Raw genomic sequence first — 17,799 nt, 5'->3', positions numbered from 1 at the left:
TAGCCTAAAAAAACTGTTTCAAACTTAGAATGTATCGTAAGCGGTGTACTGTAACTGTTTTGAAGCAACGCATTCGTTTATTTGGAGTTGGGACATTATTCGCTTTTTTTCTGCTTTTGTGGTGGAGTGTTTTTCACAAAGAATTTGATGTAGGTGAGATAATCAGTAATTTCTCTCCAGATAGATTGTCAGAAAAACAAAAGCCTTTATTGTATCATTAGGCTACATAAAAAGCGCAATGCTGGGTTGTGACAAATCAACGTTGCTAAATTGCAGAAATACGCAATTTTTTCTTTGCGGTTATGTGAATTTGATATCTCAAAGCACGGTCTAACGAATTTGCACTTAAATTACCAGAATATCAAACCACTTCTACAAGCTTCTCTCCTCATGAAACAACCAGAATCCGTCTGAAAGGTAAATTTTATGGCAACCTTTAGACACTGGCCAATTGGCCATGCCACAGGCTTGCCAGATTGGCCCTTTTTAGAGGTAGTTGGCCCCCAAAAAAATTGTTCGGCCCCTTGGCCCTTTGTTTTCAATATTTGGCTTTTTTTGGAAGCAGTTGACACATACTATCAAACTAGCTATTTAAATAAATGTCTTTCGGAAATTGAGACTGAAAAGTGTTATTACGATTTTTTAGACAGTGTTTAGCTGACAATGTTTATGCCAATGCCAAAGATTCGAGTGGAAACACTGTAGAAGATGAAGATTTGGAATTGTTCTTGTAGAATGTAGACTGTGTTGTTGTAATGTTGTAACGTTATTGACGTTGTTAACGTTATTATGTTTTATTAGCAACGTTATTAACATTATTGAACAATTTAGCTCTTTTTTTACCCAGTTTGGCCCTTTTTTCAACATTATTTGGCTCTTTTTCTCAAAAGCTGTCTGACAACCCTGCATGCCAACGTGCAAGTTTAAAATTTGACTGGGGGCCGATCTGTGAGTAGCCAAAATCGCTAAGTCTAGCTCAGTGGTTCTCAACCTTTTTTCTTTCGTGGTCCATTTTCGTTGCACAAAAATTCTTATGGCCCATTAATTGTTTATACAAAAAAAATGCAAAATAGATTTAAAAACCAAAAAACAGCAGAAAATGTTCCAAAACAGATTATTATACCGTGCATCAATGAGATGCGTGCTCCTGAACGTTATTGACCTACTTGTAGTTACAGTGGTTCTCAACATTAATGCCGTATTCCTTCTTTGAAAGACACAACTATTGTCAATTTCTCCCCACAATAATTCACAAAAAAATACTAAAAACAGATCTGCACAAATTTCAGTAGGCTACCCAGGGCCGTTTCCAGACCGCAGAGCAAAGGGGGGGGGGGGGCGAAAATTTTTAAATGATTTTGGCATTTTAATCTCTTAAATACCGGTATCCACAAACATTGCAATAGCCTATATCAGATTAGTGTTAAGACCAACACTGGTCTCTTATTTTATGCGCTAGTTAAATCACAGCAACCATATTACAATGACCAACATAACACAGCAATTGTTGACTTGTATAAATAGCGGTAGGCCTACTTGTTACGAGCAAAAACTTTAACTGGCTCGAAGAAGCTAGTGCCGAAGATTTTGATACATACGATTACATTCCGCCTATACACCCGTGAGCTAGTCTACTGTATTGCAATTGCAGTCGCGGATGTTTGGACGCAAACCGTCTCACAAACAAGTTTAAATCGATAAATTTCGATGCAGAATGTTCAAAGGCCATAAGCACCAAGTTTGCCTCTCTTGGTTGTAACATGCTCCGTCTATTGCAGTGGTTCTTAACCTTTTTTCTATCAAGCTCCCCTTCAATAATGGTCATGTGCCTCGCGCCCCTTAGATTTTAAATAAGTAATATCCCAAAAAAATGCATTTTTGTCTGTTTATTGTACACATCAGTGAGATACTTGACACTGCTTCTTAGCGACTAGATTTTTAATGCGAGGTTTAACTCCAGAGAGTGAACAACGTAAGTCTCCTTCAACTCTCAGCCTGCTTCTGTACTTAGTCTTGATAGCAACAAGAGCAGAAAATGCAAAGAATAGTACCACGTGACTGCAACTAGGCTGGGGACAGGCCACTGAGCTAAGCACTCAAATGACTTGATAAAGTGATCGAGCATTAAATAAAAGTGTAAAAATGCAATTGAGCATTAAGTAAATAAAACTGTAAAAAAGCAATTTGAACAAACAAGTAAAAATGAAGCAGCGTCGAGAAAATTTGATAAATCTGAAGGAATTCAGTGCAAAATAGTTTTGTAAAGTTCTGGTCTAACTAATAAAGCAAAAATTATACTGAACGCAATATAAAATAAGATAAAATACAAAATATGACGAACAAAATAAGTCCTAGGACATTAAAGTACTGTAATTAAAAAAATTGAAATTGTTGTAGAGCTCGCCCCCCCCCCTTCCCTGAGAGATGCTGCATGCCCCCCCCCCCCCCCGGTTAAAACCACTGGTTTGGTGGGAGCGTCAAACCTTGTTAACACTGAGAATCCGCATTCACAAACGGCAGTGCTAGATCCAAATGTAGCAATATCTGCTGCAAGGTTGAACACTTCACAGATCAGAAAACTAGAAACAAAATTTATTTACACTGATTGGATTGAAGAGGAAAAATAAAAACTGCATAAAAGATTACGGGTTTATATTTTGTATGCGCTGTCTTCAAAAATAGCTGTTGCTCGAGAATGTTGGGATTTTGCCAGTTGGGGCGATTTTTTTTTCAGGAAGGGCGAGGCCCCCCTGGCCCCCGACGGCTACGGGTCTGAGGCTACCGCTTTCAGTTTGGCTATGACTTGATTTTGATTATAAAGTGTTGTAAAAACTCTACAAAACTATGTGCTGAGTCATATATAAATTAATTATTTCAATAAATTATTTAGATAAATTTACATTTGATTTACATTTCTTCCCAATTCCTTTCAATACGATTATTCCTCTAGGGCTTTAAGTTACAAATTTATCTTTACGGAGCCAAGTTGCTCCCTATAAGAACCACACTGTTGTAGCTGCTTGAAATCAACGTTCGTATATTATGCAACAGACGGCATTGATTAGGCTACATCACGCCGCCAAAATTATTATTTCAATATTATTCATTGTTGCTACAATCAAAACAACTAAACAAAACACACAAGTGTAAAATTAACAAAAGTAACACAAATTTAACTAAATTTTTCATTAACTCTGGCAAATTTTTAAATAGGTCTGTGGCCCACCTCAAAATCTTTGCATGGCCCACTAGTGAGCCATGGCCCACCGGTTGAGAACCGCTGGTCTAGCTTGATAGTTTGCTTGAACGCTGCAGCCTTTAGATTGTGTACTAAATGATATAGTTGATTGCGTTGAATTTGAGAATTTTTGAGAGAGCCTCTTGGAAACTTTATTACTCTTACTTGCAAACATTCCATTGCAAAATAATAATTGGATAGATGTTTGAAATGCAAACTACACACTTCGAAAGATAAACTGTGCAGCATAAGTGCACGGAGTCAGCTTTTCTGGACTCCTACTCCTCTAAAATTCTGAATTCTGTGACTCCAAACTCCACTTTTGCTCCAACTAATTTTAGGTTATTGACTCCATTCCGACTCCGTGCGCAAACCACCATTCATAACAGAGTAAAAAAACGCGTACGCCAAAAGTATCATCTGGCAATAAAATCAGACTTTGACTCCTGGGTTTGCTAAGAATTTTAGACTCCCGCTTCACTCCGGCCGAAAAGCAAGACTCCGGTTTTTAAATAGGCCTACTCCAAAACGCTTGCACTTGTACACCTTTGCTGTGCAGTCTCCTCGTAGACCACTTTTCGCTAGTTAATGATGCAGAAGTCAACTTTTAGAATTTAAATTGCTTGTTTTTCCTTACGAATTTCCAATTCGACAAAACTACAGTTTTAAAAAAAAAATGCTTTTCTAGATCCGCTTTTGCTTATGCTGTAGTTAGATTCTACTCTACTGTTCGTGATTCTTTATTGCAGATAAAACTTCCACTGCGAATGTTTCAGCAGAAAACGTTCGAAAGAAAATTTCAAGAAAAAAGAGTAAGAATCGTTTAGCTTTAGCTTACATGTGTTTTGTTAATAATACGATTTCGATATAAGAAACAACAATTTGTTTCAAAATATTCATTTTATTTAGAACAGCTTTATAATGACTTTAAGCTTTTTTTTCCCCACTTTAGGGTATTTTATCTTGATTGATTGATTAAATCTTTATCCTCAGAGTGGGAAAGCTTCTTGCAGAGCTTAACCCTGGCAGTTTCGCATTGTAGAGGCTTTAAATTACTGACACAGGCCCGTTCACCGAGATTGACAGAAGGAAGTTTCCTATTATTAAAGTCTTGTTGCCGGGAATATTCAATCCACGCCGCTAAATGGAGAGCAGTCCTTAACGTCCGTTGCTAAGTGTACACTTGTGCAAACTGAATCCAATAATTTAAACACCTCTTTGCTTAGGTGAAATTAAATATCAAGAATGCTTTCTTCATAAGTTATCTTGTCAAGAACCATACCTGGGTAGAATATTTCGCATAAACAGCGCTTGCTCCAACAGAAGAAAGCGATATCGATGGAAAATGACCGCCTTAAAATTCAACGACAACCTAAAAACCATTATGTGTGAAGTTCCCAAGGTATGGTTTGCAGCTTATGGTAATTTTCTGTTCGACTCCTATAGTACCGATGTCGATCTTAAATCTATTCCCTGATGTACAGTTGTACATGTATTGTACACCCACCGTTGAATTGAATGATCTTCTGTTCAATTACCACATGACGTTATTGTCTTGCTTTTTTCACCCCACGCTCTATAACCAATCGTTTAGTTGAAGCTGTCTAGTATCAATACACACTTTTTTACGATCCCGCTTTTCCATACTGGAATGCCAAGAGCTACTAGCCTACACATGATATTGAACTCTGACGAAAAGATTGCATTGATTCAGACCATTAATTTATTTCGCTTATGCTAGCGAGGATAAATAACTTTGGTAGTCTTAGATTACATCGTATTATAAGTATATCATATATATTGTATTATATCTTATCATATTATAAGTATCTCATATTCATACTAAAAATTTAACGAAAAATGGACGTGTCGATGTCGATTGCTTCACGACTAAGTTAGTTGATATATCGATAAGATATCGTGGAAGATTTCTGCCTTAATGAAGAAAAGATGTAGGGGAGATCGGGGAGGGTTGTTACAGTTTACAGTAAATGTAAGATTTCTTTCCTACTATTTGCGCAAAGTTGCTGCAAATTTAATACAGTATTGCTACATGACTGGTTGTTATAATCGCAACTTTAATTATTTTTTAAATTGAGCTTTAAAAAAAATATTTGCATTTACATACCTATGAGTCAGTTGTAACATCTCACCCCAGTATCGGGGTGAGATGTTACAGTTTTTTTTTAGACTGGTATCAGCTATTTTTTATAAATAAGAAGTCTACTTTTAAGAGAAAACATCTAAAACTGATGTCATATTTAACAAAGTCTGTCAGAATTTATTAAACACCCAAGTTTAATTGAAAAAAAACAAACAAGAACAAACAAGTAACAACATCACCAAAAACAATGCATTATAACTGGGTGTAGCAATTACACACAATCTCTACCCAACTAGGCCTACTCATTGCAGTTTTCAGAGACATATTGCTTTTCAAAGTCAGTGCAAGCTTCATGAGACCAGCCTTTGCAGTGTAGCCTACACACTGAATCCATGTGTCTCCTGATGCAGACTTTGAGTATGAATCATCACACACCATGCAGAACCACTCCTTTGATTTTTGGCTGCAATTCTTCTTCAAAAGGTTTCGCTTGGCTTGTTTGTTGTGGCCAGTCTTTTTAGCTTCTCTGATAATGAAGGCATCTTCTATTTTCTTTTTTTCGAGAGTAGAAGTAACAACAGCAGAATAACGTTTTCGAGAAGTATGTTTACCTACTTTTGCTGGAGCTTTCGAAAAGGGCCGAATTGAAACCCGAGATGCTGTTATGCCTTCAGGTAAATCCTCCAATTCAACACATGCTGCTGCAGTTTAAGGCATTTCAGATGCTGCACTGGTAGGCTACCTTCCACAGAAGATGAAGTGGAGCATAATTTAACTGCTTGAGCAATTTAAAATTTGGAAAATTTATTATTAAAATACCAAATTAAGTAAATTTTCTGGTAGGGGAGAGATGTTACACCTTGTAACAACTCACCCTTATGGCGGTTGACTGAATAATGTCTAGATATGTCAAACATTTGATAATCAGCTCCAAAATATTTTTAATTAATCTAAGCTACAGCACTTGAAGCCTACAGTAACTTTGAAACCAAAAAGATATCACTCCTCTCTTTATAGAAATCACATTTTCTTTGACAATGCAAAATTTACTTTTGATACCCCAAAACCACTTTTCATAAATAATTTGCTACTACACCTTTCAAAACAGCTGAAACTTTGTTTGGAAAGAGAAAACAAGCGTCTGAACTAATAAACTTAATTCCAGCGGTTGGAGTAATATAATTAATAAATTAAAGGGAGTGTAACAACCCACCCCTGTAACCAGTGGCGTACGCAGGATTTTCTCAAGGGGGGGGGCCATTAGCGGTAGCGTAGCCAGGAAAGTTGAAAGGGTGGGTTTGACGACCGGCGGGCGAAGCCCGACGGCGTTTTCGCCTAAGACGACACCTAGCGGCGGGGGGTCTGGGGGGCCTCCCCCATAAAATTTTAAAAAATTACTTTGAATTTGGTGCATTCTGAGAGCATTTTCAACAAACATGTGGGTATGAATATTCCTGTAAAATGGTGGTGTCAGGTGGCATAGCAAAAGGATAAGATCATGTTTTCTTCGGCATTTTTCGGAAATAAAGCTAAGTCTCTACGTTTTCTTGTTGCTAATTCCTGGCTGAGATGTTTGAATGTTTGGTATTGGCAAAACTCGCTCTTTTAATTCAGTTTTGTTTACAATTAGGCAAGTTTTTTTTAGACTGAAAGCATCATTCCCAAGCATAAAGAGACAGAAAGCATCATTCTCAATATCGTGACGTCACACAACATCTTAAGGGGGGGGGGGGCATGGCCCAATGCCCCCCCCCCTGCGTACGCTAGTGCCTGTAACATCTCCCCCCGGTCTCCCCTAGTCTAAGTTGCGCACCTGGCAACTCAGTGTATTGGTTCTGACGACCTTTTCCATGGGCGTAGCGTGGTATTTGAACTGATCCTAAAGCGTCTTTTTTCGAATTACAACTAACTTAGCTAGTAAGAGAATTAACCGTTAGGTTGTTGTATGCTAACTCACCCGAACAACGAAACATCTGCAAATGAGATACACGAGTTAAATGTTCAATACTAGTTCAGTGAAACGTTTATTTATTTAATTAGTAACAAATTCTAGAAAGAATTAGGCTACTATCCAAAATTGAAGTTTTCTTGTTCAATTCATCTTTTTTGAATTTGTTCACCTCAAGTTGACAGTTGATCCATGATCATAGAAAGGTCAGAAAAAGATTTGTCGACTTAATAAAACGCTAAGTGCAAAAGACACTCTTTGTAGCGTAATTTCCTTCTTAATCATTGATTGGCTCAGGCAGCAAGCACAATCTGGCAAGTGCTGCTATCATTCTTAGACGGAAATTTAACTGGAGGTTCAATTGAAGACATGGCAGAGAGATGGAATGCATCGAAGTCCAATAACAGTTTTTACCAGTGAGCGTTTGGCTGCAGAAAATAAATTTTATTTAATCTCACTATTAACACTCAAATTGTGATTTTTTTTTGTACGGTACCGTAGGCTAGTTTTAAAATGCATTTTTTCGCAATTACAAAAGGTATTTTGTGAAATGTGTTTGTTTACCATATTCTAGTTTTCTATGCTTTGTAAGCTTAAAATTATTATCGATACCTAGCGCTTAAACTTCAAAATAGAAACGTATTTTCTGTTGATTTAGCTTAAAATTTCTAATTTGAACACATTATTTTACAAGTTTAAAATATTTTTATTAATCAGGATAGAAGACTCTCTTTCTAGCAGGGACCTTTCGATTAATGGTTTAACGTAGGGGAGAGTGTCCAACAGTGCCCCGCTTTTTGGAAAATTGAAGTTTAGACATAAAAAAAAAAATTTTTTTCAAATTTTTTTTTCTATTATGAAAATTCCTCCTTTTCTTTAGTATTTCCACATAAAAATTTTTTTTTAAGTTTTACACAAACTTCATCATTAGGCGTTAAAAATCACCTGTCAAAGTGGGGCACTGTTGGATACCATATCCAACAGTGCCCCTATCAAAGTAATTGGTGTCTTTAGTTGCAATGTTGAACCACTCTTTTTGCAATGATTACCCTAGGTATGAAACTTGTGTTAGTACCGGTATTGTTTTATATGATGGAAGTCACTGAGCTGGTCAGGTCAAGACAAAACTTTTTAAAAGTGGTAGCCTACATATGCTACACAATTATCACAGACACAAAATATAACAGCAACAATTATCATAACATGTAGGACACGCTATCTGCCCGTCGTGGTGACTGTGCTTAAACGAAAGAATGCGAATAGGTTCCAAGGAACCATGCGAACACACTGAGCTGTAGTTTATAGAACGGCCCAAGTTGATTTAATTAGAGCTGTAATTACCTTTTTAAAAGCTTTGGTGTGATGACCTAACTACCAATTGCAATGACAAGGAAGGTGTTTATTCAACAGTCAATCAGTGAAAGAACATGCAATGCAGGAGATTAAAGACATCATTGATTCGGCCGCATGGAAGGTATGATTAGCACAAGATACAGACACAACACATTTTAGTAGGCCTATAATGACATGTGGTTCACAAGAAATGGCTTGGTTTATGGAGCAAAATAACCAAATTTGACAGACAAAATTACTAAACAATAGGCCCACATATAGTTCAGGCACGAAGCTTCTTCCACAGCCGAAACTTAGAAACACAGGCTACCAAAAACTCCCCAACACCTATAATATTATTGATATAACATAAAATGTTGATAATCATTTTGGCACTGCATATTGATTAATAAAATCTCTTGGCTTCCAACAGTGCTCCACCGGGGCATTGTAGGAGACCTCAGGGTGGGGCACTGTTGGAACCACGGGCCTACAAGATAAAATGGCGTCAGTTTTTTTTACCGAGGCTCACGATCTGAAACGTTATTACTGAAACCTAGTCTAGTGACTGACAAAGCATGAAAAACTTGTGAAGCATCCCTAAAGCCACCGTAAAAACTGTAACAAAAAAGTTATAAAGTTCTGAAAATTTACTTTTTACCCCCTAAAACAAACTTTCATTTCTGCCAACAACAAGCAATGACTTATTTCTGCCTAACTTAGTTTCAGCAGCTTCTACGGACCACGTGATCATGGTAATGTACGGTTGAGTGAATAATTTGTCACGGATTGCAAAAAACAATGGGAGGGGCACTGTAGGCACCCGGGGCACTGCTGGGCACTCTCCCCTATCTTATTTCGCATGAATATGATAGAAGCACTTTTTAAACCTACAAAACAGATCTGCAAAGGATAATAGAAATCTCCCGTTGCTATTCCCTCCTTATTTATTGTCACAAGCAAGTGTTGGACTTATGTTTGGCTTTATAATTCGGAATTGCAATGTTTTTCGTGTTTACCAGCATTTCCTCAAGGGATGCACGCAAAAAGTTGCGTTCCTACACGTCGTTCATCATCACTCGGCATCCGTTTGAAAGGCTCGTTTCTGCTTACTTGGATAAATTCACGAATCGGACTGACAAGCATTACTATCGTGCAAACATCGGGAGACCTATCGCTGCAAAGCAGGCACCAGAACACATGCATGGCGTGGATATCGGGTCTGATCGTCTAATTGTTTGTTGATATGATGACTTGTGAAACTGAAGCAAAACATCCGAATTTGGATGCGTCAAAATCTTTTACTTTTTACTTTGCAGCCTTATTATATTGCACAAAGACCATAACCCGACAAACTTCAAGATTTTGTCTTCTAGAATGTTGTGTTAATTGTATTTCCTCTTTTAGCATTGATGCTGTAGATGCAAAATTTAATTTAAGGTTATCGAGTTGCATTGTAAAAGATGATCAATAGTTACGTCATATAGGTACATTACAGCTACGTCATATAGCTACATTGCATCATATCATACCATAGCTAAAGGTAAAGGTGAGTCCCATACTTGATTCAAGCCTCGGGGAACGAGAAGATAAGGTTCTCATTAGACTAAGCCTTCGGCACTAACGAGAGTAGGGTGGCCAGTTCCTTTCTCTCAGCCGCCTTTCCTTCAGCAACTACGCCCACCCAATTTATTACACCCTGGGTAGAGGTGAGCGGTGTTTTTCAACAACCAGCTTAAGCCGGGAGTCGAACCAGGATTGCATGATTGGAAAGCGAGCTCCTTATCCGCTGCGCCATCCCACCATAGCTACACTACATCATATCCAGAGGTGGGCAGTAGCACACTACTTTTGTAGCGCCGCTACTTGTGCGCTACTTTTTTGGTAGGTATAGCGGCGCCAAATTTTTGTTAGAGTAGTTGCAGCAATAGCGACGCTACTTCTTTCCTGAGGTAATGGAGAGTCGAAACATTTGTTTCAGGCGAACCTCCGCTACTTTCCAATTTAAAGTAGAAGCAAAAGGAATCATTTTTAGAGATTTTCAAAGTTGCGGGAGTGCGCTACTTTTAAAAAAGCAGATGCCCACCTCTAATCATATTAATAGCTATATCAATGTTGAATAGCCCCTAACAGGTTTGAATATTTGTACGTTAGCATCTAGATCTAGATGTATTGGTTTAAAACAACTCCAACAACGTTAATCACAGAAGTTAACGATTGGAAAACTATTGTAATGTCTGTTTTCCAAATTGTTTGTCATTTTAGTGTTTAAGAAATTTGGTGATTTAGTTTAGAACATTCAGCGTTTATTTTATTAGCGTTTGACCATCAGACGTAGACCATTAGACCATTATTAGCGTTATCAGCTAACATTAATAGTATATCACTATCAGTCTAACGCTGATATACCTTATCAGCGTTAGACCATTCAGCGTTTATTTTATCGTTCAACTATTTGGTGATGTAGACTATTGGGCGTTCATTATGCTGTTTCAGGGAATACGATCAACCCAACAAATTGCAGTACGTTCAATCTTTGAATTCATTCAAAAACTTGCCATCTTCACACAAGAAAGATGTGTTGAAGTATGTTAAAGTGATGAACACAGGAGAAATATCCTTTCATCAGTTCATAAGGTAAAAAGTTTAAAATTATTTTTATTACAAGACAGCTTCTTTTTTCTCTTTTCGTTGTCTATGTCACACGTGTCACCTATTAGTGGACAATTCGGACAATTTTTTTCTATCAAAGCCATCATGGAATCGAAGAAATGGGTTTAAAACAACACCGCTAAAAATGTTCTTATAAGTTTTTATTTGAAACTTCATTACAACGACTGGATTTATGACGGAAGCGTCTGTAACAGGGGTTGATAAATTGTTATTGTTGGAGATTGGCCCGCAATTTTTTAATTTTGTGGTTCTAGCCTAATTTTGTTCCGATTCAAGTGCAGAATTTTTATTTTGAACTTGCAAGCAATTATGTAGCCTATATTCAACGTTATAAGCTACTTGCATTTTTTATAAGAAAAATGCCATGAGTCTGAAAGCTACCGTACATTTAAACAATTCCACAATAAAATGAATAAACGATCTTTTGAAAATAATTCAGTGTTGCCATAGGGCTAAAACTGTTTTTGAATCTCCACAATTTGTTTTAGCTTTGGCAACTGAAGCTTCAAAATGAAATATTGTCATAACTTTTAAACCATTATTGTTTTAGGTTCATTATTCAGTTTTATAAAAAGAACATGGAAAAAAAAGATGTACATTGGATGCCGCAGCACTTGCTATGCCAGCCGTGCTCCGTCAAATACAGCTACATCATGAAATTTGAAAATGTTATGAAAGATTCCAACAGATTGTTAAGTTACATTTACGAACAGAATCCTCATCTTTTGAAAGACAAAAAAATCAGTTTTCCAAGAAGAAAAAAGTTTGCAGCCAATCCCACTATAACACAACAATATTTTAAACAAATTTCAGAAGAAGAGTTGCGAATGTTGAAGAAAATTTATAGCGATGACTTTTTATTTTTTGATTATGATATTCATAAATATCACGGAAAGGAACAGAATAGTTTGCTGCCCAATAAAAAGTAAAAGCAACAATCGAGAAAACACACGAAAGAAGATATCTTTTTGAATAAGTGTTGCGCCTGACGATTTTTTATATAATTTATGAAACCGTAGATAGCGTATAACATATCCTTGTTACTTTTTTGTGATTATTCTTCAATTACTTCATAAAGTTATTCTCTTATTGGCTATACCAGTTGTACAAAGTAATCTTAACTTAACAGTTGCACAAATTTGTTGTGAAAGAAGTTTCAGCATAAGCTAAAGTAGGCTACATAAGAAAAAAAACGTTACGAAGTCAGCTCCTATCTATGCTTCTAAATTTGATGAATACGCCTCGTAAATGTCCCAGGATATACAACAGATTCACACATTCTCTTACGACGGAGTTGTAGCCTATACTGAAGGTCCCAATTATTGCACTGGGTCACAAGCTGAGGGCACACAAGAAGATGGTCTACTGTTTAAGGCTTGGTGCAACAAATACAATAGGCCTATAACTAGGAACTACAGAACCAAATACCACTCTCAGCTAGGGTTGTCGGCGGGTTTAAGTTTGAATAGAATTCGGACGAGATCAGGAATTAGCTTACTTGGAATCTTTTTTGCGTGTGTTCAAAATTGGCGCAAATTGCCAAACACGGTACCCTTGTTATGTTGAAACCATGTGTAAGTAAAACTACCGATTGGAAAAATCGTAAAGAAAAAGACTAAACTACTTTTGATTGACGTCATATGAATTTTTATTCATACTCATTAGCGTATGCTAACACAAAGTAGGCTATCAACTTCAAAAACTTATGAGCTCGTCTAGCCTGCTTTAGTAGCCTACTTCGTTGTGTAAAGAAACGACTTAGCTTATCATCATATGCCAACTGGACGATATGCATAGTCATACCCCTCTTAATTATGTCTACGTATGGGATAGCATGAAAGTTAGCTGTTAATTACTATCCGGATCTACCAGACCTCACCAGATCATCATCATCGACCATGCCTGAATAAGGTGTCGATTACGATTTAGTAGTCTCTGCAACGAACGATTGTCCATAGTTCTTACCAGTGACGATCGGTGAGGGAAAGCAGTGCTTACCTGAGTGAAAACTATGCAAAATATAATGACTGATTTCTAGGTTTAACTTATTATTTTTATCACGTCTATTTTAACTTGAAAATTACTGTATTCGTGACTAGAATTATTCGTAACGCTTGTGACTTGTGAGTAGTCTAAGTCCTCACCAAACCGCATGTCTTGCCTATAAATGCCAATTAACGCAAACGCTTCTGTCAGAAACAACCAGTGAGGCTCCAGGGAAGCAAATATCAAAGTTGCTTTCCCCAGATTCAAAAATGTCAAAAAAAGCCTTCGTTTTATCCAATCCTCACTCGTTTTGCAAAACGTCACCAGCTGCTTAGCCAATCAGATGTGTTATGGTTAAAGTTGCTTTCCCAGTGACGTCAATGCGCACATTCGCTAGAACGGCTAGACTAACTCGTCAGAATGGTCTCTCGTCACAGTAGGCTACACAGCACAGCATCATAATCCCGAAAATATTGTTGCTGTTTTTTTATATCTCCTCGCCATGTAGGCCTACTTTAGCCTACTAGCTTTCATAGTCATGCCTTTGCCCTTTTTACAGCGTTGATATAACGTTACTTCGCCAATGAACGTTCAGGTGCGGATGCAATATTTAGTTCGTTAAGCTTCTATACGCAGGAGGCAAACTTATCCAGCTTTTTGTACAAATTGCTTGCGGTTGTAATGTTTAGGCCTAAGTGTTAGTTTTTGTGGGTAGGCCTAACTGAATATCTGAGAATGAACATTTATGACGATTTAAATATTTAGACAACTATTATTCCATGTCTAACACAAGATTTTGGTCCTGCAACGTTAAAATTAAGATTGTTCATGACTTCTAAACATTAAATGGATGTATGCTCACGACATAGGCGAAGCACAATTTGACAGATTTTTATTTTTGATTTGTTTTGGCAATGCTCTCAGAGCGCACCAAATTGGAAGTGTTTTTCAAAAATTTCTGGGGGAGGCCCCCCAGACCCCCCGCTAGAAGTGTTGCCTTCGGCAATAGGCCCTCGGGCTTCGCCCGACGGTTACGCCCTTCGTGCCTACTACCTTGCTGCAGCATATTTCCAAGTTGCTTTCCCAACTGTTTAAGCCACCGAACGTCACTGGTACTTACACTAGATCATCTATTCACTATTCTAGGTCTAGGAGATAAACCATTATGGCGCCCAAACTTCGAAAGTTATGCAGTATGCGAGCCTTGAGTCACAAAACCTTTTGGAACATTATGCGACCCAGAATCAGGGATATCTAAAGAGGGGATACGAATGCTTTTATTACGTCTGACAATAGAAGGGCTTTTGTTTATCGTAAATAATCTGTGTTTATCGTAAAATGACAATTGGCACCGATAGTAGTTTGATAAATCTTGCTTGCTTAAAACTTGCATTGCGCTATTAGAATGTGGCCTGGATATTCACAGCATGCTCATGGTTGCTTGTTAATTCAACTACCCATATACTTGCTTTACATCTAGCTTACTGCAAAGGCTTTGTTAAAAATAACAGCTTACTGGTAACTTTTCAACTGTCTTTGTAAAGAAGTATTTTTTAAATATGATCTACGTAACATTTTCTAACTGTCTTCTGTAGCTCATGGTACCAGCTGCGCTACAAAACTTTGTACGATTTTAAAAATAACCACATGTTTAAAACACTACAAACTGCCGCCCTGGTAGTGTCATAAGAATAAGGCAATTGCTGCAAGCCTTCATACCCCCTTCTCTAGATATCCCTGCCTAGAATTAGCAAGTCTTACCGTAGAAGTTCCGCGCCGAAAGTGAGTGTTCTGCAATAAAGTTTCCAAATGAAAATCTCAAATTTGTGATAGACAGAAATGTGTACTTGTAAAAATTCTGGAGTTTTGAAAAGAAAGACTTAATAGAAAGGCCCAACTTGACACTCTGACAAACACGGCGCTTGATAAACCAAGATGACATACATCCGTATCAGTAATTTGCATCAATTAGAAATTTCTAAATTTTTTTTTAATTTAAAAATATGCTATGAGGCTACCTGGCTCCTTTGAACCTCATTTTCAGGAAATTACTGAAGTACAATGCCATGGCAAGAGAGCTTCTCAAAAAAATAACTTTCACTTACCGTACGTAATGTCAGCTCAAGAAAAGTTCAAGGCAGTTTGAAATTCTTATGCCCAAAAATATGGAAAGATTTATCTTCAGAAATAGTCGAAGTTACTAAAAGGCTATAAAATATTTTACGAAAAAACTTAAAATTTATTATATGAAAAAACTTTGTTTGTGACTGTTTTTATTGTAACAACATTGATGACTGTTTCGCAGTTTGTTTCGGATTGAGCATTGTTGGTACGGTAGGCTACTACGTAGACCTGCTACTCACGAACTGGTGCTATGCACTACTTATTAACTGTATTCAAGTCAGCCTATGGGGGGGAAGAACAAGCACCTTCTCGTGGTCCCTCCCGTCAGTACCATATCTTTGAGGAAAGATATGCGAAACGAAGCTTGTCACACTCGAGCAAACCAGGCCCAGGTTCAGCCCAGGGTGGATAGGGAAACGCCCTTCTCAGGGCGCGGCAGCTCCTCTGTCGAAAAGTACCGACGACCCACCGTACTGCAGCTGAACACCGAGGGCATTACTGCCAGCAAGCTCAGCATCATCGAGTATCTGGCCACAAAACATCAGGCCCTCGTTATTCTTCTCCAGGAGACCCACTGCACATCTGTGGATAAGTTGGTATTACCCAACTTCACACTCGCAGGCGCAACCATCAGCAGGAAACACGGCCTCGCCACGTTTGTCCATGAGCAACTGAGCTGGACGCCAATAGACCAGTCCAGTGCCCAGTCGGAGATAGAGTGGTTATGCATAGACATATCAGGCTATCACATCATCAATGTCTATAAGCCACCACCCTCACGCTTAACACCAACAGCCATCCCAGTGTTCCCCCAACCCAGCCTCTATGCTGGCGATTTTAATTGCCACCACGTCGACTGGGGCTACAACACCACCAACACCGACGGAGAAAGCCTGGCCTCATGGTCAGCCAATAACAACCTCACCCTACTGCACGATCCCAAGGGTGCAGCGAGCTTCTTCTCCGGACGCTGGAACACTGGTACAAACCCCGATCTGGCTTTCGCAAGTGATGACCCCGATAATTGCCAACCGGACAGACGTGTGCTAGAGAAGTTCCCCAGGTCCCAACATCGACCCTCGATTATCACGGCTCCAACGCTCATAATGCCTGTCCCGAGCAAGCCTGTTAATCGATGGAACTTCAGAATGGCTAACTGGGAGTACTACAGCCTCCTCACCAATGAAGCCACACAGTATCTCCCATCCCCTCACACCAACAACGTGGAAGAAGCCTACCAGGACTTTTGTGATGCAATAACATCAGCGGCAAAACAATCCATCTCCCGCGGCCGACGAAAGACCTACATACCGTGCTGGGACAAGGAGTGCGAAAGCCTCTACTCCGACTTCCTCCACGCCCCTCAGGGCAATGACACCAACAGCTCAGCCACAGCTCTGCTGGCAAGGCTGGACTCAAAGAGGAAGGAGCGCTGGACAGAAGCCGTTGAATCAATCGACTTCACGCACTCCAGCCGCATAGCATGGAGTACACTGAACAACCTAACTGGCAGATCACGTGCCTCTCGTCAACAATGTCCCGTTTCAGCAAATTCCATCGCCTCACAACTTGTGGAGAACGGGAAATACAAATCGAGAGACCGTGAATCCGATAGATCCGTCTTGCAAGAAATGACGGACCTCTGGAGGGTAACAACCCCAGACGGGGACAACATCTCGTGTGAGTTCACCCCGGAAGAATTTTCCGCCGCCCTCCAGCACATAAAGCCAGGTAAAGCCCCGGGCCCTGACCACCTATGCCCGGAGTTGATACTTCATGCTGCTGCCTCCTTAAAGTCCTGGTTAAAAGACTTCCTTTCCTGCTGTTTGCGCCACCTGAGAATTCCCAGAATCTGGAGAAGAGCCCTTGTGGTTGCAGTCCCTAAGCCGAAGAAGCCCCCAGGGGACCCGAAGAGTTACCGTCCAATCTCACTGCTCTGCATCCCCTTCAAGATCCTCGAGAGACTCATCTACGCCCGTGTTGAACCAATAATAGATCCGCAGCTCCCCCGTGAACAAGCTGGTTTCCGACACGGACGATCAACCGTAGATCAGGTCACACTTATGACCCAAGACATTGAGGACAGCTTCTCGGCTAAGAAGAAGGCTGGCGCCGTGTTTGTTGATCTCACGGCTGCCTATGACACCGTATGGCATAGCGGCCTTACCTGCAAGTTACTCCGTCTGCTCCCTGACAGACACATGGTCCATATGATGATGGAACTTGTGCAAAACCGCAGTTTTACCCTCACAACCGGTAGCGGTCATCGAAGCAGACTACGCCGACTTAAAAACGGCGTCCCACAGGGCTCAGTCTTGGCTCCTCTCCTGTTCAACATATACACCTACGACTTGCCCCCCACCATCTCCAGGAAATATGCTTACGCAGACGACC

The 17,799-nt window shown here is 39.2% G+C and overlaps 1 protein-coding gene across 1 annotated transcript; it reads left to right on the top strand.

Moving 5' to 3' along the window:
• Positions 1–12,465, top strand: LOC145777672 (carbohydrate sulfotransferase 13-like). The gene is made up of 8 exons (XM_082589104.1): positions 1–153; positions 358–417; positions 3,988–4,050; positions 4,465–4,640; positions 7,588–7,706; positions 9,645–9,842; positions 11,119–11,259; positions 11,846–12,465. The coding sequence occupies exons 1-8, from the start codon at positions 30–32 to the stop codon at positions 12,222–12,224; spliced, it is 1,260 nt and encodes a 419-aa protein (XP_082445230.1). The 5' UTR covers positions 1–29; the 3' UTR covers positions 12,225–12,465.
• Positions 12,466–17,799: the final 5,334 nt, after the last annotated feature.

This window comes from Aplidium turbinatum, chromosome 9 (genome assembly GCF_918807975.1).
Source record: "Aplidium turbinatum chromosome 9, kaAplTurb1.1, whole genome shotgun sequence".
Classification (NCBI taxonomy): Eukaryota; Metazoa; Chordata; class Ascidiacea; order Aplousobranchia; family Polyclinidae; genus Aplidium; species Aplidium turbinatum.
This window is presented reverse-complemented; position numbering and strand designations above follow the sequence as displayed.